Below are 25,981 nucleotides of genomic sequence, written 5' to 3'. Positions count from 1 at the left end.
TTGAAATCTGAGCTTAAGTGTAGTGTCCCTCAAGGCTCCATACTTTCTCCAATGCTTTTTAACATCTACATGAATCCACTGGGCGAGATCATCAGGGGATTTGGAGCTGGGTGTTCCCAGTATGCTGATTACACCCAGATCTACTTCTCCATGTCAACTTCTTCAGGAGCTGGCATATCCTCCCTAAATGCCTGTCTGGAAGCAGTAATGGGCTGGATGAGGGAGAATAAACTGAAGCTAAATCCAGATAAGATGGAGGTACTTACTGTGCGGGGTCAGAACTCTAGAGACGATTTTAATCTACACCTGTTGTAGATGGGATCACTCTTCCCCAAAATGAACAGGTTCACAGTCTGGGAGTACTTCTGGATTCACACCTCTCCCTGGTTTCTCAGGTTGAGGTGGTGGCCAGGGGTGCTTTCTATCAGCTCTGGCTGATATGCCAGCTGCTCCCATTTCTTGAGATCAATGACTTCAAAACAGTGGTACATGTTGGTAACCTCCAGACTTGACTTCTGTAATGCTCTCTATGTGGGGCTGCCTTTGTATGTAGTCCAGAAACTTCAGTTGGTTCAGAATGTGGCAGCCAGGTTGGTCTCTGGGTCATCTCAGAGAGACCACGTTACTCCTATTCTGATGGAGCTACACTGGCTGCCAATAGGTTTCCAGACAAAATACAAAGTGCTAGTTATAACTTATAAAGCCTTAAACAGCTTAGTCCCTGGGTATTTACGAGAGTATCTTCTTCACTACGAGCCCCACCACCCATTGAGGTCATCTGAGGAGGTCCATCTCCAGTTATCACCAACTTGTCTGGTGGCTACACAGAGATAGGCCTTCTTGGTTGCTGCCCCGAGATTGTGGAATGCGCTCCCTGCTGAGATACGATCCTCCCCATCTCTGGCAATTTTTAAAAAACACCTGAAAATCCATCTTTTCACCCAAGCTTTCTCAGCTTTTTAAATTTTTAGGTTTAAATCTCTGGTTTATTCTTAAATTGTTTTAAGTTTTTGTATATATTTTTAACTTGTTTTATGCTATTGTTAAACACCTAGAGATGAAAGTTTGGGTGGTGTACAAGTCTGATAAATAAACAAAAATAAAAATAAAATAAAGAGTCTGCACATAACTAAAAAGAAAGAAAAAAAAGCTAAGGGCGATATACACATGTTGAAATAGCGAGTGCATTTATTTATATATGCTCATTTTCATTTCATTTTACTTAGGAAGATGGCATTTCAGTTGTGTTTCCCGCCATAATTCTCCATCAGATGTATGTATACCCTTTTAGAGCATTCCCTTTTTTCCAGTACTGTAAGGATTTCAGACAGTAAACTACAGTTATTCACATTCTAGTCCACAAGTTTATCAGGTCTGATGAACTTTCACAAGATTTCTATTCACACGATTGTTTCAGAAATGGAAAAGAAGCCACATTTTAAACCAAGAACTGTGTGGTCAACAAAGAAAGATGAACAACCTAAATAAGTAATAATTTATCCAATTATTGAGAAACTTTCTTGAAGTTGAAAAAAATTGTTTTTGAACTACAGTAAGTTATAACTGCATTAACTGAGTATAATAATTTCCTCCCAACACCCCGCAAAGAAAACACAGAAGTTGCTGCTACAATTGCAGGGCTTTCTACACAAAGGCACTCACATACAATTATCAGTAAGATATTCACATCTGTTGGCACCACAAGTACAAGATCACAATCTTTCACACAAGTCTGCATTATTTTAAAATATGGCTGCTTGAAGAGATGAAATATTCTTAACAATAGCCAATGCCAAGATGACTAGTTCTTTGCAAAGAGCCTCATAACAGGTTACTTCAAGATTAATACTATATACAATTAAAAAAATAAAACTGAATGAACACTATTTTGCCCACTACCGAGCCGCCCCCCAACCTCTATGTTTTTAGTTTACACAGCTCTGCATGATAATCCTCCATTACAAATCAACTTGTTTTTCAGGACATACTGCTGCAACCATAATTTAGGACACAATATATCAAAAATAGGTGAGTTTGGGGAAAAAAGTTCTGTATTTAAAAAGAGAGATGTATGTACAAAGAAATTAGTCTTCAAATTTAATTTTCTTCCCTTGGAATGCTGTAATTTGAGATATTTGTTCTCGACGTTTCCTACTCGCTTCCCAGGAAGGATGAAGGGGTTGTTCCAACTGTTCTCTCTTAAGACCCTGTTTTATTCCTGCTCCTTTGTGCAACGCTTTCGGTGGGTGACTTTTTCCAAAAGCTGTGCAAAAATTAACAGAGGATGAAATGTAACAATTAATATCAAGATTAAAATGTACTTAACATACCATAAAGGTACATTCATTTTAGATCTTGCCCAATATTTACTGATTATTTCTTATACCTGTGAAGCTGCATCTCTAACTATATTAATATGTTTATAAGTGGTGATAAACAAACACTTTTATATTATTTCCCATGCAAAAGATAAGACATCACAATACACTTGTAGATTTAAAAAAATAGAATTTCAAGCAGATTTGAGGGAAAAACAAAACTCAAAATTATGGATATGTGGATTTTTATGCATAACATCTTGGCAATATAAGCAGTATTTAATTATATGGCATGGTTAAAGAAATTCCATTTTGGGCTACTTATATTGAGCTTGAACAAAATTCCATTTTCAAGGTGTCTTTAAAACTCCATAATCTATAATCCATAAATGGAATTGAAAATAGGAATAGCTACATTTAAAACCAAAATATTAAAATAGGATGTTTCCCACTGTGCTAAGACCTTTTTGAAAATCTGGATAACACTAGGAGTAGAAGATTATTCCAAAAGTAACTTCACTGAGTCATGTAGATCACTTAGCATGGAGAAATGATGGCAGAACAGGATGTACAAACTTTGGTTTTAATAATGCATTTCAAAAACTGAGAATTTAAAGCCTCCATAAAATTAGAGGTTGGACTGAGATACAATGCTAAAGCATGATTTGGCATTATAAGAACAAATCCTGGGAATCCTTTGGCACATGCAGTCCTAAAGGGAGACAGTGTGCAGAAGCCCAAGGCTTGTTCTCACAGTACCAAAAACAAGACTTAGTTGGCATGACATCTCAACAGCAAACTTGTAATACATTAATTCAAGTATATTCATCTGAAAGGTTACTACTGCACTTTGAATACAAAATGATGTTATACTTTTGGCACTGGATGAATCTTTAATGAATCAACAATACCAACCTAAGTTGCCTCTTTTGCTTTTAGGAAGGTGGTCTCCAACAGTTCTAGAAAATAAGGCAGACAAAATTGACAATTAATGTAATTTGCACAGCACTCATGACTTTAAAACAGGATTTGGTCAAGTCTAGACTTTATGATAGTAAAGTGAGATGAGGGATTGTTTGATTTATTAGGAGGAAGTGGTTGGTGCCAAGCTAAGGGAACAGTGTATAAGACTGTATGCATGGAATGTGAGGCCTTTTATACTGGGGAGGCAGGGAGATCCCTGTTAAAAAGGTATGAAGAAAATTTAGCATGAAGGAAGAGTTGCACAAACCAAGGGTTAAAAGCCATTCATCCGCCCCCACCCATCCTTGGACTGGTTATTTAGTTTCAATTACTGTACTTAATCTCAAGTACTCTCAACTGCTTGAAATAGCACATTGACAATGATGTTTGGACATCGAAATGTGTTTGCTTGATTTGTAAGATCTTTTATTTGCTTTACTGTATGCATTAAAGAGGTCTAAGAATTTCATCTGAAGAATGGGAGTATGCATATTTCATTGCCATTATATCATATCTAAATTAGAGTAGGAAAGGGGGTAGGGATGTGTAAAATGTTTCAATGTTGACTTTTTGACTCAAAATGGGCTGTTTCGAGTGTCTTGAGCTCGGAACAAAACACTCTTTAAATAAAGGGCCTGTTTCAAGCTCGGAACAAAACAACTTCATTTTGATTCGAAATGTTTCAACATTTCAACTGCCATTTTGGAGGCCTTTTTCACCCTTGCTGACTCGTTTTCTGGCACTGGTTTCTGATTAGTTTGCAATCTCTTTGCTTCTTGGTTGGCTTGTATAATACAAACCAAGTGTTTCATCAGACCACTGGTCCATTTAGCTCCGTATTGTCTACAGTACACAGAATCAGACTTCTCCCAGGTTAGAGGCAGGAGTCTCTCCCTCAGCCTTATAACCTATATCCTAGGATCCTATGTTTAACACTGTCTGCTTGCCTATTTCTTTTGTGGGTTGGGTGGTAGGTAGCACCATCAGGTCCTACCACCCAGCCTACTTTGGTGTCCCTAGGAGCTAGCCATGGGGAACAATGGGGCGTTTTGAGTTTCCCCATTGTTCCCTATGGCAGAAACATTTGAAACGTTTCAAAGTTTGTGGTGACAAGATGACTTGGTCAACGACATTTTGTTTTGAGCTCAAAACAAAACACAACATCGATTTCATGCACATCCCTAATAGGGAAGCATGCTATTAAGAGCAGAACCCAAGAAACATCATAATATTTTCCATTGCACTGTCTTTAAAAACAACTAAAGTGACTAGTAGGCTGTAAGATGAATCTAAAGCACACCGAACCACCATTTATAGTGGATGAAATCTTGATTAATGAAACCCTTGGGGAAGGATGTCATGCTAGTGCAAAGCTGTTGTGCTAACGACATGCTAAATCTGGAGCTTGCACTACTGCAAGAACGCTTGTGCCACTGTGTTGAGTAATTTGCTTTAAAGGGGACTTTTCACAATTACATAAACCCCTGTTTTTAGCGCAGCTATGCAATCTTCTTAAGCACAACTTTGCTCATCCCACAAGCACTTTGTTAGCCAGGATGTCAACCATACTTTTTTGTTTATATAGTTAAGATGAACTTGTTTACCTATTCTGAGTGAGACTTTCAATATCTATGAAGATGTGTATGGTTAGACAGCAGTTCTCTCAAACTTGTTAAAGATGCTGATGTAGAGCTAGTTCCAAAAGCTTAATATGAAAATTGACTGAACATAGCAGTTGGTAAGAAAAGATACAATGACTGCACACATAGCATTTAGAGTGACTGACCAAAAATTTGTTAATCTATTGTTACATATTAAGAACTATCAGTTTTATTTTAAAATGCATTTTATTACCTTTTAACCTTTTTCGATTTCTGCTTAGGGTTGGACAATGAACTGTAAAATACAGACTCCAGCTTCATTACTTTTGTGCTTTGATAGCTGCCTTGTTTGTCCTGCATGGTATCGGATTCTGAGCCCGCTGAATTTTTAAGCAGCGTGTTTTTGGCCTTCTGTCCTGTAGATACAGAAGTATCAGCAGCTCTCTTCTTTTTTACCATCTTTACTTTGCCAATGAAGAAATCATCGTTACCATCACTTTCATCAGTGTCAGAAGACTGATTGTAGAACCTCTCTTCAGTACTGTCATCAAAGTACTCCTTTTCCAATCCAGTATCCTCACTCTTGCATGTATCACTATCGGATTCATCTGCTACCCTACTCGGGATCTCAGCCAAACTTTCCTTTCCTTCTGGACATACTGTTTTTTCTGTTGGATCCTGGTGAACTAGTGTCTGATGCTCTGCAGCCTGTACTGTAAAATCATCTGAGGGACATTTTTTCTCACTGTCTGTCATTTTCTGCTTCTGTTTCACAGAGCTTTGCTTCTCTCTCATGTCAGTGTCTGGTTTCTCTTTCACTTCAATTTGGTCTTGGTATTCAGCTTGTTTAAATGTTTTGTTATAGGCACTGCTACTGGAACACTGGGTCACCTCAGGCTGCTCAGTAAGCTGTTCTTCCGATTTAAGCTCTTCTGAAGTAGTCATTCTAGCTGGCTTCCGTCTTGCATCTTTAAAGGCTTTTACAGCAGCTAGAAAAATAAGTGGCTTTCTTTTTATGCTGAAGCAGCAATATTAGATGAAGAACTTATAAAAACAAGCCAATTGTTCTGAAATTAGAACTTAATGTTTCTCGTTACATCCTTTGCAAAACAAAATGCAAAATTCCTTTCTGGGCAGCTGCTTACACTGGACAAACACTGCAAGAAATTGACTGTATATACCAGTTCTAGTTGAGCCACCTAATGGTGTAGCAAGAAATGATTTGACTAGCAAGCCAGAGATTGCCAGTTTGAATCCTCACTGGAATGTTTCCTAAACTATGGGAAACACCTATATTGGGCAGCAGTGATATAGGAAGATGCTGAAAGGCATCATCTCATACTGTGCGGGAGATGGCAACGGTAAACCCCTCCTGTATTCTACCAAAGAAAAACCACATGGTTCTGTGGTTGCCAGGAGTCGACTCCAACTCGATGGCACAATTTACCTTCACCCAATTCTAAAGCTAGTGATTATCTTCCACAGAGAGTTAAACAAGGCATAGTGGGAGAGCTGGGTTCAAATCCCTGCTTAGCCATGAAGATCACTGGGTCAGTTGCTATGTCAGCCTAACTTACCTCATAGGGTTGTAAAGCTAAAATGTGGGAGGGGGCAGAAAGAGAGAGAGAGAGCACTCCTTGAATTAAGGATGGAATATAAATCCTCTGAGTACCAGTTGCAGGGGAGTAACAGCAGAAGAAAGGGCATGCCCTCAACTCCTGCCTGTGGCTTCCAGCGGCATCTGCTCTTCCACTGTGTGAAACAGGATGCTAGACTAGATGGGCCTTGGACCTGATCCAGCAGGGCTGTTCTTATGTTCTTATAAATGTAATAAATAAATGAAGAATATTGTTTGGGGAGGGGCCACAGATTAGTGGTTGACTAGGTGTTTTGTTCTGGGTGTTTCCCAGAACAATGAAAATCCCTGCCTGAAGCTTTGGGGAATTGTTGCCAGTCAGGAAGTAGTCCTGGGTTACAGTACAGGAGCAGGCAACTTACATGCACTGGTGAGGCAGGAAGGAGTAATTATTGTCTTTGATTTTTGCCCTGCAATGCTCAGCTCGGTGGCACTCATAGCAGCTAAACCAAAGCCAGGCCCTTGAGTCTTCCTGTTCCTGTCCAGACATGCCACAACCATTTACTGTGCCCACAACTCAAGCTGGCTACCCAAAATGCAGTATAAACATATTTCAAGAACACACCTGCCTCTTGCCAGGACAAGCCAGAGGAATTTTGAGATGTGAAAAATTACTGCAAGAATATTTTTGATTAGAATCTAAAGAATAACATGACCATCACCATTGTCCTCTCATATTAAACTAACATCCTCTGCATTGGATTTGTATAGAAAAGTGCCAGATTATATGAATACAAATACATATATTCAAATTCTCCTGTCCTCCAAATTTTCAGTCAGCATATCTAACATTTCTAAGGGAGATCCAACAACACTTATGGTCAACAGTAACTTTATGTTTAAATCAGCAAGTGCTCCCCTCATACTGCTATAGTGACTGTGGTCTGGAAGACTGCAGTTGGCAGGCAGATATGTAGGTTTGCTGGAAGAATTTCCCACTTTTTATTCAAATGAAGGAGAAATTTGCATTCTTCTAATAAAATAAAATAAAAATATTCCAGACGCTATAAGTAGATTGTTATCTGATTTGGCACCCCTGCCGCTTCTTTGTTCCTTTGCTCTGGATGTGAGCTTCTGCAGTGATCTTCCCTTCTTTTTCAAAGATAGAAATTCTGGCAACAGAGAAAAATAAATACATTATTTTTCTCTGTTGCCAGGATCTGGATATTTGAAAAAGAAGGGAAGATCACTGCAGAAGCTCACATTCAGAGCAATGGAACAAAGAAGAGGCAGGAGTTGAGCTCTTGAAGCCAGAGGCTTTCACGGTAGTGGGAGAAAAGAGACGGAAAAACACTGTGCAAAGGCAAATACTCAGGGACCATTTTTGGCTAATCTAGCAGCGGTTCCGCTACCAATATATTTTCATGGTCCCTGAGTATTTGCCTTTGCATGGTGTTTTTCCGTCTCTTTTCTCCCATTTGGCGTGCATCCCACTATTTTTGCCATTTTCACAGTAGTGGAGCTTGCAAGGTGGGTGGGTGGAGAGCAATTTTTACTGATCTCCCATATGACCACAAGTGTCCCTTTGCTTCCAGAAACATGGCCCTAGGGTTGCACATTCGTCAGGGACATGTTTCTGGAAGGCACAGGGGGCACTGGTGAAGTCGGAAAATCAGCAAAAAATTATCCTGCCTCTCTGCATGCTCCACTGCTGGGGAGGTGTCTGGCTCCTTTAAGAGCAGTCTTCCTTAACTGCTCTGGATGTCAGGTAGTATCTTCAAGTGACAGAAGGAATGCAGGGTCTGAGAGATAAAGGGTTCCATTTTTGCCAGACATCTCAGAACAAGATGAGACTGTATGTGAAGTTCAAGCACCAGTGGATATATTTGAGATTTCTCTCTACTTGATTCAGATAGTCAGAATGGAAAACGTTTAGTTTCCACAACACTGCAAATATTCTGAGCAAACCAATATTATTTGGATACACTAGAACTTAAAATGTATTCAAACAAGAAATCATTAGAACAAAACCAAAAGGTGTATCCAGTACAAACTCTAGTGCCCATGGACTGGCTGGGCAAGCTTTGACTTACCTTTAATACTGGCAATTTTTGTTTTCAATAGTGGGTGAGTTGTCAGTCTAGCAATTGCTCTGTCCAGTGCTGTAGCATTGGGCTGTATTTTAAAAAATGCAAATTTTGTTGAGTGACCAAAAACCAGAAATGCAAACAAATCTTCATATTCTGCTGTACTGGTCTGCAAGTTCACAAATAATTAGGGTTTCCTGCTTGAAAAAAACCCCAAAGTTATCTTTGATAAACAGCAATAGTAAGCATAAAAGGTAACATTCATATGTTCATACTTTATTAGGGTTTGTCAACATATAAAATGTTGGCTTAAAAGAACATTTGTAAAGGGAAAAAGTTCATCCACAGCAGGAAAAAGTTTCAATAGAAATGATTATGCAAAATAAATAAATAAAATTATACAGATGCTGAGCGATGATTTACTTGTTGGCTGAAATGCTCAGCAGCGCTATAAAAAATGGAAGTAGTCCTGTGGAGACACAAAAAGACTCCAGCTTAACTGCTCTATATAGTCTTTCCCTGCATCCCCAGTGGGTGTGGAGGGTGCATTTTTCACCTCCTCTCCCTCCAGATGAAATTTTGAACTGTCCATGAGGGCTACATGACCCTCAAGGACAGATTTCTGGAATTAAATACTCAATCTGAAGGAAGAAGAGTGCAGTGAAAACAGCAAAATCCTCCCACTGGAGCTGTAGGCAAAGTGTATAGAGAAGTTAAGTTTGAGTCATTTTCTATCTCCACAGGGCTACTTCTGTTTTGGTACTGCAGAGAATTTCATCCACTAAAACAATTACTGCTGTTGTACTGGAGTCATGCTTTTCATTCACAACCAGGGTGGATTTGATTTAAATCAAATCGATTTAATTCACGATTTAAATCAAATCGATTTAATTCATGATTTAAATCAAATCAATTTAAATCACAATTTAAATCACTAGTCAGTAAGACTAGATTTAAATCATGGGGTTTTTGTTTTTTGTTTTTTAACATCAAGACTCATTCTTGCTGGTATAATCTTAATATTTACAACCAGATGAAGGTTTCATTTTTGGTCCTCTTCTAGATAGAAGAATTGCCCAAAATAATATTTAAACATTGCATATATACAGCCTCATGCTACATAATTAAAAACTAATCCTTATTTCATGATGAATAACCTTTGGACTATAATGTATCTTAAACAGAAAACTATCTTTAGATAGATTTTTTCCACAAAAAGCATTTTATTTTTAAAAATCCAATTTAAATTCTAAAAAAATCCAATTTTATTTTTTAAAAATCATTTATTTTTATCCACCCTGTTCACAAAGGTAATAATTTTACTAGTTGTGCTAGTGCAAAACTGTTGTGCTAGCTAGTAGCACTACTTCTGGAGCTTGTGAAGACCAGAGTTGCGCAACCACAAGCATGCTTCATTCATTTCAGTGGGAACTTTTGCACAAAAGCATTGCAGCGTGCTTTACTAATTCCCATTTTTAGTGCAAGCTGTCTTCTTGTTCAACTATATTCTTTCCACTTGTGGCACCACTGATACACTTATTTATTTTGCAGCTCATCTCAGTTTTTTGCTGCCCCAAGAAGGTGGAATGCACTCCCTGCTGAGATGCGATCCTCCCCATCCCTGACTATTTTAAAAAATATCTGAAGACCCCCCTCTTCACCCAAGCTTTTTCAGCTTTTTAAATGTGTAGTTTTAATTTTATACTGTTTTAGGGCTTTTAGCTGTTTTGTTGGTTTTACTGTGTTTTAATAGTTTGATTTTAATTGTTAATTTGTTTTAATTGTTTTTATCATGTTATGAACCGCCCTGAGCCATTTTTGGAAGGGCGGTATATCAATTTACTAAATAAATAAATAAATAAATAAATATGACATATTAATTTGTCTTCTATAAACTAGCTTCATGGACCTTATTATATCAATTTCAAACTCCTACTTACTTTAAATGCTTATACTCTTATAGTTCCTGTTTATTTATCTTCTTTAATTTCCCATTATGTTCCTTCCAGAGGAACATAATTCTCCTAACACCCATCTTTTAGTTAGACTAAGGATCCATCTGTTGTCTCCTGCCTTTGTCCATTTTCTTTGGCAGCTCCTTATCTTTAGAATTCACCGCCTCAGATATTTGTATGATTCAGTCCCTTCCACTCTTTAAAAAGTACCTCAAAATATTTTTTTTTCAGTACTTCCCTAATTTATTCTGATTTTTCACTTAAAGTTCTCTTCTTCCATTGTTTTACATACTTCTCTTTCTTTTTCTTGTGTCTTACTTTTCTTTTAATGCGCTTAGGAAATAATAAATGTTATATTGCTACTATTAAAGGATCCACAGAGGTACTTTATCCTCTCTCATTTAAGCAGATTTAAAAGCTTGGGCAATCTCTTGGAATTTTTAATCTTTCCTCTCTCTTTCAGCAGCAGACCTTTGTATCTTACTACAAACTGCTTTTAAAAGCCTCTTCAGTTCAGAAACAAATTTGTGATGCGATGTCGGAGAGGGCCTGATGTTCAGCAAATACAAACCAAAGTGCCTTTGGTTGGGCTTCTGTAAAGCAGTGTGCCGTCAAACTGATTTCAACTCCTGACACCCAGAGAGCCCTGTGGTTTTCTTTGGTATAATACAGGAAGGGTTTTCCCATTGCCTCCTCCTGTGCAGTATGAGATTATGCCTTTCAGCATCTTCCTACATTGTGGCTGCCCGATATAGCAGCAGTGGAGATTTGAACTGGCAACCTTCTGCTTGTTAGTCAAACATTTCCCCACTGCGCCACTTAAGGTAACCTGGGCTTCTGTAGATGAGGTTCTTTGAACCATCACTTTGTTTCCAATTTTACAATTAGTTCCAAGAAGGTTTGTTATTCCACAGAACCCATTGCTTAGGGCCCACAAACACTAACACACACCACAAATGAAACTGAATGCCACCTTTTCTCCTACTTGTAATAAGGGAAGAGAAAAGGAGCAGAAACACAAGGGTTTGGGCCAGCCTGAGGAGAGCAGTAGTTTACTCAAGTTGTAGGCACTGAGAGGGTGGTGTTCAGGTTGGGCAGCTATTAACTTGATTATAAATAGCCTCACTGCATGAATTATCCCTAGGGTGCCCCTGTCCCCAGCTGCTACAGTGAAGAAATTTTCAATGCAATAGGGCAATTCATTTGGTAATCTGTGTTATACATACTCTACAGCCGCAACATGGAAGCCATTTCATGGAACTTCCACAGGTCTTAACAACAAATAGATCAGAACTCAGTATCAGCAAGGAAGCAGCACTGAGCAATGATGAGCAAAGGAGCTTAGTAAAACATGGAGAAAAGTGTAAGTTACTAGGGCAGGTATTCTAAATATTTAGGAATTAATCCAGTATATAGAAATGCCTATATCTAACACTAGAAGCCTTTTTAGAGCCAGTTTACCTCTGCTCCAAGACCACAAGACAGAATGTGTACCTTTGGCACTGGGGAAACATTAAAATTCTTAAGACTGTGAAAATATTTAAGTGCACAGTTCAAAAGTACAAATGTTTTGAAAATCACATGGCTGACTCATCTACATTACAGGAACAGCTAGTCAAAGGCGGACAAATCTTACACCTTCATGCAATATTCACACATTACTAATGTTCTTAAAGTAACCACAACCATTTTTGTTTGAAGTTAGCATCTATTTGCCATTGAAATTTCTCAGAAAACAGTGGTTTTCATACACCCACAGTCATTTCCATTCCAGACAGATTGCTTCAACTGTGTAAAGGTTATTACTAGGATACCCTATCCTGTGTCTTCTGAAGTAAAAGTAAGTTTTTCAATACCTTTATATTTAAGGAGTTCTAAAAAGTGTGTTAGCCCAACAAAAGCAGAGTAACCTGGAACAGCCAGCACCAGCACTGTTCCTAGATGAGAGCAAAGCCCAGCAGACTTCTTGCACTACCAATCACACCTGTCTGTGCCATGTATCTTTTAACCTCAGATAAAGTGCAGGCAGCAAAAGGGTTATTTGTTGATAGAATCTGAAGCATTCACATGTCAGAAAGTACATATCACGTACAATATGTCACTAAGACATCATAAGAGAATCTTTTGATATCTCAAAGAGTACTGCATTTATTCCAACATAAGTTATTTTGGGCGAGAGCCTACTTTAGATACATGAAGTCTTATCCTCAGTGGCTAGAGATATTATATAATCACAAACACACACACCCATAGAGTAGAGAAAGAGAAAAACATGTGAAAGGGCTAAATATATCAAAACCGCTCATAAGACTTAAGTCAAGAGCCAGCAGACAGTTCACCATAGTTTCCTACTATTGCATGAACAGTGAATAATAAAACCAAGGTAAGAGCTAGAAGATAGCTCTTTGATCAGCAGCAACCAAGCCTAGCTTAGATGAGTTGTTGTCAAGGTGAATACGCTCTGAAAAATACCTATTTTCACCAGCCTTCTACAAGGAGCAGAGCTAATCAAGGCAGGGAATCTCACAATGGAGGTCCACCATTAAGACAATTTTAGATTTTATAGTGACTCAGTGCACTTAACAGTGGGGGCCCATTCACAGAAGAGTCTCCTCATAGATCTCAGGACTGAGGAGGTACAGCTGTGAAGAAGTGACCTTTCATGTTCTCCAGTATAGAGAACCTACACCACAAATGGGGCTTAAGTGGTATAAGAATGTACATGGTTATGAATACAAGAGGCAGCAGGCAGTGTGAAAATTCTGGTTTGGGATCCAAGGTTTGAAAGTACAAAGTCCAGTTGAGTGTCTGTTCTTCTGGGAGAGCAGAACCTTAATCGGAGCAGTGGATATAACTGGGCACAATCCAGAAGGAAGCTGTCCTCTGCATTCTCATTTAACTGAATGGGAGCTCTGCAAAAACCTGGTACAGGATCGCTTCCTGTTGGATTGGGCCTGCAGCTCTACCTGGAGCTTCTGCAGCACGCAGCTCTACCTGACGAATGGCCAGTCTGCAGGCAACACTGCTCTCATTTACACTGGGGTGGGATGAGAGAGAGAGAGAGAGAGAAGCAACCAGAGCTGCTGGGAACCAGAGAGGAGAGCTGGTCTGGTGGTAGCAAGCATGAATTGTCCCCTTTGCTAAGCAGGGTCCACCCTGGTTTGCATGTGAATGGGAGACTACATGTGTGAGCACTGGAATCTATTCCCCTTTGTGGATGGGGCCACTCTGGGAAGAGCAGCTGTTTGCTTGCATGCGGAAGATTCCACATTCCCTCCCTGGCAGCATCTCCAAGATAGGGCTGAGAGAGACTCCTGCCTGTAACCTTGGAGAAGCCGCTGCCAGTCTGTGAAGACAATACTGAGCTAGATGGACCAATGCTCTGACTCAGTATAAGGCAGCTTCCTATGTTCCTAAGGTTTGGTTACCCTTAAACTGAATGTGCAGTTTAATGGTATCGCCTAGTTAAACTGCAGTGGCTGAAGCTGGATTCATGGAACTGGTCAAGGCCTTACAGCACCCAAGAGAACAGGATCACTGCTTCCTGAACAAATATTAACATAATTGTATTATACCAATACTACCACAAATCATTATTTTACTTTTTAAAAACAAGCAAACAGACCACAACTATAACCACCCAAAATAATCTGAGCATACTGATGACTTAAATCTATGTTGCGGTGTTGTTTAAAGTAGAGTTTGCATCAAAGTAGCTTTGCAAAAATTGCTCAAATGACATTATACAGAGTAAGCCAATCTGGAACACAGGAAGCTGCCTTTTACCAAGTCAGACCACTGCTCCAGCTAGCTTAGTATTGTCTACCTAGACTGGCATTGGCTTCTCTAAGGATGCAGACAAGAGTCTCTCCCAGCCCTATCGGGAGATACCAGGGAGGGAACTTGGAACCTTCTGCAAGCAAACATGCAGAGGCTCTTCCCAGAGTGGTTCCACCCCTAAGGGGAATATCTTATAGTGCTCACATGTAGTCTCCCATTCAAAAGCAAACCAGGGTGGACCCTGCTTAGCAAAAGGGAGAATTTATGCTTGCTACCATCAGTTTACTTTTTGAATAAACTGATTTCAGATTTTCAAAGATGATGGTGACTTTCATATTAGCATGGCTGGTACAGCAGTGCCTGACATCCAGACTAACACTGCCATTCCACAAGGTGGTGGTGGTGGGAACCGACAATTTTTTGTGACCTCCTCTTCCATCTGAAACCCACTGTGCTTCCCAAAAATATGTTTCTGGGGATTGTGCAGCTCTCAGGGATATATTTTTGGGACGTGCAGTGGGCTTCAGAAGGAAGGGTAGATTGGCAAAAATCGCTCCTCACATGACAGCAGCACGTCCGTTTGGATGTTGGTCACTGTTGCACCAGCACAGTGCTAGTCTGGACCAGTCAACAGAATTCTTGGCAAGAAATGAAAGGAAAAAAAAAAAGGAGGCCAGAAATGGGAGTATGTACAAGCTGAGGATTTGAAATTTCTGGACAAGTATGGCAAAAATCAAGGACACAAACACCATAGTTGTATGCCAGAATGCATGTGGCACTGGGAAGCACAAGAGTGGTTGCCTCTCATTATATCCATTTGTCAACAGACGGTCCTCAATCTAGGCTTGAGCCCGAAACGTTTTGGAGGCCATTATAGAAGCCTCCAAAATGTTTCGGCCACTAGGCTGTTCTGGCGTTGGTGGAGGTGTTCCCTTAAGGGCGGAGGAGGGTGCACTTACCCCTCCTGCTGCATTTTCCCCGCTGGCGCTCCACTGCAGCAAAGCCCCTCGGGGTGGCAGTGTATCTCCCTGCTATCCTGTTGCCCTCATCGGCCAGAAGTACTGGGCGCGCGTGGTGTGCGTGTGCCCGGTACTTCCGGCCGAAGAGGGCAACGGAGCGGCAGGGAGGTACGCTGCTGCCCCAAGCGACTTTGCTGTAATGGAGTGCCCGCGGGGAAAATGCAGTGGGAGGGATAAGTGCACCCTCCCCCGCCCTTAAGGGAACACCCCCACTGCCGCCGGAACAGTTCCGGGCACATTCCTACCTCAATCATAAACAGGTTTCTCATTTCTTAGCAATGAGAAACTCAGTACACTTAGTATAGTTCTACCTTTGAATTAGGACATTTATAAGAATGTCTAAATGTTAACTGTCTCAAGGAATTAGGAACATGGATATTTCAGATAAAAACATCAAGCTGCACAGCAGAATCTTTATATGGAAGAATCAATATTGGAAGTGTTAATACCTTGGGACTGCTGAGTACTTCTACAATTTATTCAGAATATGTACCCCTAAATGACTTTCAAGCCTTTTGCTTCCCTTCTCAAGCATACAAAACCTACATAGTCAGCTCTGGCAGAGATGTAATTTGAAGGACATTTATTGTCTTAACTAGTGAAAACACTATTTACAGATAAAAGAAGTCAATTCAATTCAAACTGTGAACCAACTCTTGTATATTTGGTAAGATGCTATCAAAATATTCCAATTCCCAAAGGTCTAGATTATTTCGATTGCCAGCATTTTAAAATCTTTCATGGAGAAAATAAACACCTAAGATAAGCAGTGCATACTAGGATCTCTATATCAGACAAACATAGACCAAACAGATCCCCACCAGACTATCTTACTAGAATGTTACAGTAAGCTGGTTGCTTTAGTAAGTCTTTTTGAAGTTACAGAGGTAACTTCACACACACACTACTGGAGTTTGGAACATTTGGACCAATACTACTAGAGCTGTTAAGCATATGGGACTTTCTAAGACAATTCTCGACTTTATAAAGATCAAGATCGAAACGGAGGTTACTGGGTCACCATAGTGGACTGGTATAAAACAGATAGAATAGACTTCCATATAATGATTGTACTATTCTTTCATCAGAATACATTTAGTTCAATAAGTGTGATTTCCATCAAGTGATATCTTAGGTTGATTGTGTTTCGAGTTTTGTGCAATTTTGCATGTTTATATAAAGGGTATTGAGTTACTATTCTCTTACATAATTAGTGTGTGTGATATATTCTTTATTAAATGGCCTTTGTTTAATATGATGGGGATCTGTTTGTTTTGTCTTGTCTGAAAATAAACACCTGCCCATTTTAAAGAAATGCTCCCTTGGAAGTGAAGGGCACCCTTCTTTATTTTGTAGTGTGCTGGGAAGCTGAAGGAGACGTACAATCATGTATGAGAGAGGAACTGAAGAAGAGGAACTCTTTGATCACAAATGCCTTCATGGTGCAATCATGCATTCCTTCCAGAGAAGACAGAACATTTAGGATGATAATCTGAAGCAAATGCAATGATATATTTGCTAGCACCAGCATGATACAGCAGCACCACAGCATGCCACATTGCATTGACACAGCACCAGGAAGCCTCACAGATAATTTCTTTATTGCAAGAGCCCTTTGGGAAGGGCTGTAAATATATTTTCTCATGTTGAATGTGAGATTTTCTTTAAAAAAACATATATGTTATTACTTAACACAAATGTATGAAGAATCATACCTTTTTGCAGACAAGCTCAAAATTGATTTCTCTCCCAAGCGCTAATTTGGTAACTTGATCCAATTTTATCTCCTACAAGGAAAAAAGAAAAAAAAAGTTTTTTTCCACTCTTAGATCTTTGCAATAGTTGTAATGATCATTTCATGATTAGGATGAAAGGCTTGACCCAAAAGATGCCCTTCCAATAGGGGCCAAGCTTAGGTTCCCCAATAGATTGAACTGCACAGGCGCGGGGCGCGGTTGAGAAGTGACACAGGCCTCGGCATCGCTCCAGTCATAGCTGCCGCCCGCCGCTGCCGGGGGGTGGAAGGAGGATCCCTGGCCCCTGGTCGCGGCAGTGGATGAGCAGCTGCACGGGGCGCCCGGTTCGGAGCAGCGGGCGAGAGGGAAGGCAGATGCTCGCGGCCGCCGGGCATGGGCGACCCCCGTAGGGAGACGCGAGCTCGGCAGCTGGTGCGGTTGGCTTCTGCTCGGTTGGTCTGTGTGGCGGTGGTGGCACAAAAAATTTTTTTCGGGAAAGTAAGGGGATCGGCGGGGGCACTTTTTGGCGCCCCCTACCAAGTGGCGCCCAGGGCACATGCCCTGCCTGCCCCCCCCTATCATTACGCCTCTGGCAGTGAGCAAGAATTGTTGCCTGTGCCCAATACTATACCAGACTGGTTCTTCTGATAGCAATATAAATGTCTAATTAGTAGTTGAATATTTTTTTTTTTGCCGTTTGTCTGGATCATCAGTTATCTTATAGTCCTTTTAACTGTTCATCTATTTATCATAGTTCCATTTTTCAAAGCATTTATAGACACTACTAGTTGTATCATCTGAAAAAGACAATGAGGCTATTCACACGTGCAGTGGAAACCGGGCTAAGGGAGCCCAGCCTGGTTCCCACTGCACGTGTGAACTGGTGGGAGCCATATGGCTCCCGCAGGCAAGCCTGCTTAATTCTCCCCTCCCTTAAACAAGGCTAGCAGAGCGAGCGCTCTGATAACCCCATTGTTTTGATCCAGTGCTGCAGCTTTGCACTGCGACAACTCATGAGGAGAACCCCGACTGGGAGGCTACAACAAGCCTCCCAGTGTCAGGGGACTCCCCAGAATGCCCCATGCACTAGTGCGGGGCATTCTGGGACTTCCAGGGGCCAGATCCCCGCCACCCCAACCAGCTCTGTGACAGAGACAGTAACTGTGTGGGTGGCCGATTTGGATGCCCAGGGCGAGCTGCCTGCTCGTTTTTGGGGAGAGTGGGTCAAGCCCATTCTCCCCACAAAACCCTCTTAGGCTCTCCACACTGCTAGTGTGATGACCCTTAATGTGTACTCTGCACTATGTTACCAACTGCCTGTCTGAACACCCTGCCTATGCAAAAACGATTCAAGTAAGGATACCTCCTTTGAGATTGATTTTTTCTCTCCAGCTTGAACATTCCCACTTAAGATGACATCCCCAAATATAAAAACTTCTATCAATCATTACAGGATGCATATGCGCTGAAACCAGTGGGGAGTACTCATGCTCTTATTTGCCTGGACAGCATTTGCCTATTAGAGGACTGTATGTTTAAGCTAGGCAGACCCAGCATAGCACTTTATTTTTTTTTTTAAAAAGGTAACCATTCAAAAACAGAGATAAGCTGCAATTCCAACCCAAAAGAAGAACAAAACAGTCTTCACAACAATATACACATTGATGTAAAACGGCAACCCACAGTTAAACACATGTACTTAATATTACAGCCTTGTGCCTCAAATGTACAAAAATGAGAACATGTCTGAATTTATTTTGTGAAAGAGATTAAAAACATTTGAGACAGGATTTTGAGGAATTTTATGCAACCTTGCCACAAACAGTTTGAGAACTGTGGTTTTATAGACAGCTGCCTAAATGCTACCCCAGAGTTCAGGTTTACTTTGCATCCCATGAAAATAAAGCCATACAAGGATGGTTTCCCTTATACAAAAATAAATCTGTATACCAGTTTAAGAAGAAAAGCCCTTCTTTTAAAAAGGACAAACTGGATTAAATTGATCATATACACATAGTAATTCCTTCCCTGATGAAAATGATTCACCAAGGTTATTGCAAAATTCAAAACAGTCCTTTTACCAATATGGACTTCAATCCTGACAAAAAGTACTTGCCAGTTCATGAAAATGTCTGAACACATTGTCCCAGTTATGTTATTGCCTACAGCATTAACTCTCTTTTGTTTTTTTCAGTCTGGTTCCTTTTAACTCAAAGATGTCTCTGAATACAGAATGAGCATTCCTTCACATTTGGCAGGATGGAAACGGTAATTTGGTTGCTCTTCTACAAAAGAAACCCCATTGTTGAATGTTAAGAACCAACAATCTGGCACAGTTCATTATAAAAGCTTACCAATTAATTTTGGGGACAATTCAAAACCTAAGCAAAGTATGCTTGTTCTAGGGATGTAAAGCCAGCAAATCATTTCTCAACACAGGCCACGGTTGTAATGATTAACCATCAACAGATATGCAACTACTGATTTGAGTTAGCATGGTTAGCTTGCCTAATATTGTTAACTGAATAGTTCATGTTGGTCAGGATATAATAAATTGGATTTTTAAATTTTTCAGTTATACGCGAATGTCCTTAAAACCAAGAGGCAGAATCCAGATGGATTCTCATGGAAATAAATGGAGTTTAGTCATGATTAACATGTCTAATATATTCAATGGTGCTTAGTCATGATTAATTTAGTCTGGATGCTGCCCAATCTGTTTTTAGTTTAAGTTTCTTGTACAACAAACAAGTTAAAGCCTACATTTATTTTTTTAAAATGAACTATGATAATATCTCATACATTGCATATATCTGGCCAAAACTATGATATACAATGTTGTGAATGAACTGCATCAACCCTCAGGCTCACATTCTCCACCTTCTACTCTCTTTGTCCTCAACTGAGTGTGCATGGAGGAAGTGAAAGCTTCTTTTTTTTTCACTTGAAAAACAAACCAAGTTCCCATTATTTTTGAATTCAGAAAGTGTGGTTTTCTTAATTACACAGAGCTAGATCAAACCTAGGATCAAACTGTGGTTTGGTATATTGGCTTACTAGTTAAGAAAAACTGAAGTTCACTGGGTTCAGAAACTTTGGTTGCTTACCAGTAACTGTGGTTCTTCTGGTGGTCATCTGCCCATTCACACAGATGGGCTTCAGCTGGAGAGCAATGGCCTAATCAGGAGTTTACAAGCTTCCTGTCTCTTTCTCTCTTGATTGGTAGTTCCTTTCCTCCATTTCCTATGAGGTCACATGGTAAACCCTTACTTCCTCAGTTAAGGAGACTGCCACTATGAGAAACACTTTGCAGTGGGGAGGATGGGCGGGTGTGTGAATCACAAGCTTTCATATTTGGAGGTTTGGCAGCAGAGACACTCAGAGTAAAGTCTGAAGGCAGCATCACTCCTAGCCCGGACATCCAAAGCATAATTTTAATGAATGAGATAAGGGGCAGCCTATGTAGCAGCTTGGCAGATGTAGTCCAAGGACAATGCTCTATCAATGGCTGTAGAGGTAGCTAGTGAACAGGTAGAAAGTGCTTTGATTGGTGAGGGGGGCTTAACTTGTGCCAAGTGGTACGCCAACTTATAGGTGTGGATGATCCAGATGAGAGATCGACAGAGGAGGCCTAATGCCCCTTGTTTGGTTTCCGTAGGTGATGAATAAAGAAGGTGAAGTCCTGAAGGACAAGGTCCTGTGCATATAGAAGGCCAGAGCCCTGAGAACATGGAGGATATGCTAGCATTGCTCCTCACAGGTAGAAGGAGTGTCTGTGCGGTGGTGGGCTGAAGACCTATGAAAAGAAGATCTTCAGGAGGAAAGCGATATCTAGAAGACAAAGTGCAACTTTATCAGGATGGAAGTTTAGGTAAGGAGGGTCACAATGGAGGGCCAGCAGTTCCCTACTCTCCAAGCAGAAGTGATTGCCATCAGGAACACTTTCTTAAATGTAAGTAAGCAGATATCACATGCAGCCATGTGAAAGGCTTCTTCATAAAAACTGGTGAGGACCAGTGGGAGGTCTCATGCCGGTGGGATAGAAGGGGCATCCTGGTAGAAGCCAACTAGGTCCTTCAAAAAGCACTTCACTTCTGGGAGAGAAAATAAGATGGCACAATTAGGGCTAGACTAGTGTGCTGTGATGGCTGCTAAATGAATTTTAAAAGACAACACAGAAAGGCTGAGACTGCTTGAGATCTAACACATACAAAATAATTAGGGATAAAGAGACCGAAGTTGGGTCTTGAAGGTTATAACACATAGCAAAGTGTAAGAACCACTTCCACTTCGCAGCGTAGGATTTGAGAGTGGATGGTTTTTGGATGCCTTCATGATCATAAACCAACAGAAATCATATAAGGCCTCCCTGGAGTGGAAGGGAGGCTGAGGAAAAAACCAAAATGCAAAAGGTGAAAGGGAGAAAGGGGGGGGGGGAGAGAGAGAGGTAAAAAAAATTCTGTAGAGGAAGATAATGTCTGCTTTCTTTTCTAAAACATAACACAGGGGGGGGGGAAATGGTGTTACACTCTTGGCAGGTGACAAAAAAACTGAGGAGGTAAGGGTTTGCCACGTGACCTCATAGGTATTGGAGGGAAGAAGCTACCAATCAGGAGAGAAAGAGGAAGTTTGCAAACTCCATATTTGGTCTTCGCTCTCCAGTTGAAGCCCATCTGTGTGATGGACAGTGACCACCCAGAACAACAATAGTTTGTTCTTCAATGGAAAGGGAAAGCTTTCATTTTCCATCTCTTGCAAGCATGAAGGGGAAGGAGAGAGAGTGTGAGCCTAAGGCTTTCTGCAGCTTATTTGTGATCCTCAATATCATGGTTTAGATCAGGGATTCTCAACGTTGGGTCTCCAGATGTTATAGGACTTCGACTCCCATAATCCCCAACCAAAACCCACCGGGGCTGGACCAAAACCCACCAGGGCTGGGGATTATGGGAGCTGAAGTCCAATACCATCTGGAGACCCAACGTTGAGACTCCCTGGTTTAGACGACAGTTTGAACAGAGCCAGTCAGTTAAAAGATTGCTTTTCTGTGTTAAAAAAAGAAACATGAGTAAATGTATTTGACATTAAGATTAAACATTAGAAACACAGTGATACATCCTGTTTATTACTGTGGGATATCTACTAGACCAAGGGTCTAGAAAGTCACCACAGGTGCTAGTTCAGAAGATATCCTGAGTACTACCAGAATCATTTGTGAAGTAAGTGATCCTGTACTATTTTATGCCTTCCAACACCTGCAAGTTCTCAAACTTATTTTTCACCTCATTGATACAGTATGTACTCAGTACCTAACAGCTCTTTACTTCTGGAATGGTCTAGACACTTATAGCCTGATCCCATGCATGTTTACTTGGAAGGCTCAATTTTGGATAGGTAAGCAATATTGCTTAGGATATGATTAAAATATTTGGTCATGCAATCTTAAACTAAATATGCAAATAAATGATGAGTCTTGGTATCCTTAATACAAAAATCTACCACTTGTCTCTACCACAGCAGGTATGATTCTGTTCTGCAGTTGCTGCATGATTAAATATTTTAGGTTAGGCTCATATTTTACAAACACTGTATTTAGTTGAAGTGTGCAAACAAATATATTTTAATTCTTGTATAAACCAGTTGGTATGTATGCTTTTTTCAGGAAATGAGTGAATTTCAAAATGGGGAAACTGATATAAATGACATTTCTTTGTGGTTTAAAACTGAATCCACTTTGCTTCATGCCAAAAGCACTCTAGAAATTTAAGCTATTGATAATCTAATTCTAAGGACTACAACAAAATAAGGCTATACTCCCAACCAGGCAGACAGGCAGGCAGGATTTCACCTACCTTCCCCCAGAAGACCACTGACTTTCTCTTTGGCGTGCCACTGCACACCCACAGGATCCATGCTGCACAGACTTGTGCAGATCTCTAGAAGCAAGGGCTGGTCGTCTGGGCCTCCAGGGATCCCACAATTCACCACACGATGAGTGCAATGCATTGGAGGATTCCCTTTGGAGTTTCTAGGATTACCCTATGCACCTGACTGTGTATGCAGCCCGAGCATACTCATGACCCCATAGCTGGGGTAAAGGGTGCACTCACACACTATTCCAGGTAAAATCCTGGGTACAAAACCCGGGCTTGCAGGGGAAGCAGTGCCAAGATCAGGCCCAATCCCAGTGCTGCACAGGAGCAACTCTACCCAGATAAGGCTTCCCTAGCCTGGGTAGGGATGCTCATAATAATACCTTATTTTGGGCTTCTATACACTTGGATCTCCATAAGAGAGACATTCCTAATAAGGTTGAAACATGTAGTTCACTAGAGTGGAGTAATCTGACCCTGTTCCATATAAAGTGTTCTAATCCTTTCCAAATGGGCAATAATATGGAGAGGGCTTAGACTCATTCAGTTTGTTTAAGTCCAACAGGTTATTTTAAAACTTGCTGTTTATTGTCCGATTGGTGGTAAGAAATGAAAGTAATTTGTCAAATCTGGACTGTTGATTTGAAATAGCAAGAGGAAAATGTTTTGTCATAGCATGGTGGTACAAGTTCCAGTCTTGTGACTGCTGCTGTGGTCAACGTTATGCTAACTTTGTGGATGGAAATATCATTTAAAGTTTCATTGCCAATTGGAGAGAAACACACCCTCGTTACCTCTGAAAAACTATTTTAACAGCTGTACAGTGATTTATCATTCACAAAGAGTTCCAACAGAAAACCCCTCACCCACAAGAAGAGAGTTTCTAAAATTAATTTGAAATCAACTGCCTCAAAATTCACATTTAAGACCAAACTGACGATTTGCTGAATGCACACAACCAGCATTTTGTACTATTGGCCAAAGAAGCCCCATCAAAGTTGAACTAGGTTGTTAAAAAATTGTTCCCTCTGGAAACAGAGGGAGAGCAACTCACTCACACTCTACTATGCAGATGTCTATGCTGGCAAAAAATGTATGTCTGATGTGTAGTAGTAAGTTGTAACCAACCTAACACAAGAAGCAAGAAAGCACAGCAGCATTGCTAAGGATACATAGGAACATAGGAAGCTGCCATATACTGAATCAGACCATAGGTCCATCTCGCTCAGTATTGTCTACACAGAATGGCAGCGGCTTCTCCAAGGTTGCAGGCAGGAATCTCTCTCAGCCCTATCTTGGAGATGCCAGGGAAGGAACTTGAAGCCTAGATGCTCTTCCCAGAATGGCTCCATCCCCTAAGGGGATATCTTACAGTGCTCACACTTCTAGTCTCCCTTTCGTATGCAACTAGGGCGGATCCTGCTTAGCTTAAGGGGATAAGTCATGCTTGCTACCACAAGACCAGCTATTAGACTATGTAGTCTAATCCAGACTAGTTCTTCCATGGACGGAAATTGGGCAGGGGTGATTTTTGCCAATCTCCCCCTTGCTCTGCAGTCCCCTGAAAATATGTTTTCAAGATTGCGAAAATTCAGCAATAGATTTTCTTTGGCGCGGGGGGTACAGAGGAAAGAAGGTGTGGGGTGTGTGTCAGCAAATATTGCCCTCTCTACTTGTGCAAGTAGAAGTTCTTCCATTAGCAGAAGTATGAGTCCAGACTCATGCTACCTGCTGTTAAAAGACTGAGAATGCTGGCCCACGCCATCTATACCCCATCACAACTCTGCATATTTTAGGATGGGGAGATTCAGTAGGTTGCTTGTGTGTGAAAAATGACTGAAAGGCGAAAAGTTAAGGAAGTGTCACTATCAATTCAAAATGTGCTTACCAACTATCAATCCTAACACTGAAATAACGTATAAAGAAATATAAATGGAAAAAGGAGAGGGAACCAATGTGTAGGTATGAGCAACTTTGCAACACTACATGCTTTAAGGACTAGCTACCGCAATTCCAGAACACAGCTGCATAACATTCTTTTGTCATTTGCGGGGGGAGGGGGTCCAATTAAACATCAGATTAAATCAATCACTGTACTAAAGATGTGCAAATCTATTCAAGTTGAATCGATTTGAGCTTGAATCAGGCCAATTTGAGTGCTTTGAACTTTAATAGAATCACCTAAAATAAAAGGGCTTGATTTGAGTTTGAATCAGATCAACTCTGATTTGAGCTCAAATAGATTCGAATGCCATTCTGGAGGAATTTCCCCTCTTGCTGATAGGTTTTCCTGGTACTGGCTTTGACGGGCTTGTGATCTCCTGGCTTCTTGATTGGCTTATCATACAAATCCAATGTTATTATGGGCAACTGTGATTGGCTGGGTGGAGGGAAGAGAGAGGAGGAACAAAAAAAGTAGGGCATTTCAAATGTCTAAGGAGGGGAGGCAGAACAAGTGTGTCCTTGAAGAAGATACATCTGAAGAGAAGAAAGGAATCAAGGTATGATTTTGTGGTTTTCTTTTCTCAGCATGGAGTATATAATATGTTGTGCTATTGCTGCAATTTTGTTAACTATCAGGTTTTACTGGATCTCAGAGTGATAAAGGCAGAAATTGGGTGCCTGCCTGCGTGCCTGGTGGTTTGGTCAATAACATAATTGGATGATGCTGTGGCAAGAAATGGACAGTGGCAGCTCAGCTGTGTATACTATTTCTTGGTGATTGTTGTGATGAACTCCATGTCTGGCCTTGAGACTAATTTGTGCTTCACTCACTGCTCTGCAGTCTGCATTGCAAGGTGTACTCAGACAAAATGTGGCTGAAGACATTCTAGTTGAGCTTATGGCTATGCTTGCTGGCTGTTAAGGGTGCTGCCGTGGCAGCTGTTGCAATGCTGAAGTAAAGAATCATAATTGTGTGAGAGAGAGCAACTTATGCCAATGATGTTACTGCAGTGCAGGCACTGTGGCTGGAAGTGGATTCTGGATCAGCGATTCTTTTTTGGCCATTATGGACTGTGTGTTTGGCAAAATGTGGTATTCTGTGTAGGAAGGGCTGGGTGCTTCTGTTCTGCAG

The 25,981-nt window shown here is 40.7% G+C and overlaps 1 protein-coding gene across 1 annotated transcript in view; it reads right to left on the bottom strand.

The window, feature by feature from the left end:
• Window positions 1-1,166: 1,166 nt before the first annotated feature.
• The window catches only part of SRFBP1 (serum response factor binding protein 1), a 75,113-nt gene continuing 50,298 nt past the window's right edge, over window positions 1,167-25,981 (bottom strand). The window contains exons 4-8 of the mRNA XM_053301442.1: window positions 17,015-17,086; window positions 8,552-8,633; window positions 5,136-5,871; window positions 3,234-3,277; window positions 1,167-2,263 (exon numbers count right to left, since the gene is read on the bottom strand). Of these exons, the coding sequence (XP_053157417.1) occupies window positions 2,085-2,263; window positions 3,234-3,277; window positions 5,136-5,871; window positions 8,552-8,633; window positions 17,015-17,086 (1,113 nt within the window). The 3' untranslated portion in view covers window positions 1,167-2,084. The remainder of the gene's footprint in view (window positions 2,264-3,233; window positions 3,278-5,135; window positions 5,872-8,551; window positions 8,634-17,014; window positions 17,087-25,981) is intronic.

The sequence above is a fragment of the Hemicordylus capensis genome, chromosome 2, assembly GCF_027244095.1.
Source record: "Hemicordylus capensis ecotype Gifberg chromosome 2, rHemCap1.1.pri, whole genome shotgun sequence".
Lineage (NCBI taxonomy): Eukaryota > Metazoa > Chordata > Lepidosauria > Squamata > Cordylidae > Hemicordylus > Hemicordylus capensis.
Note: the sequence above shows the minus strand (reverse complement) of the source record. Positions and strands in the feature narration are given on the sequence as shown.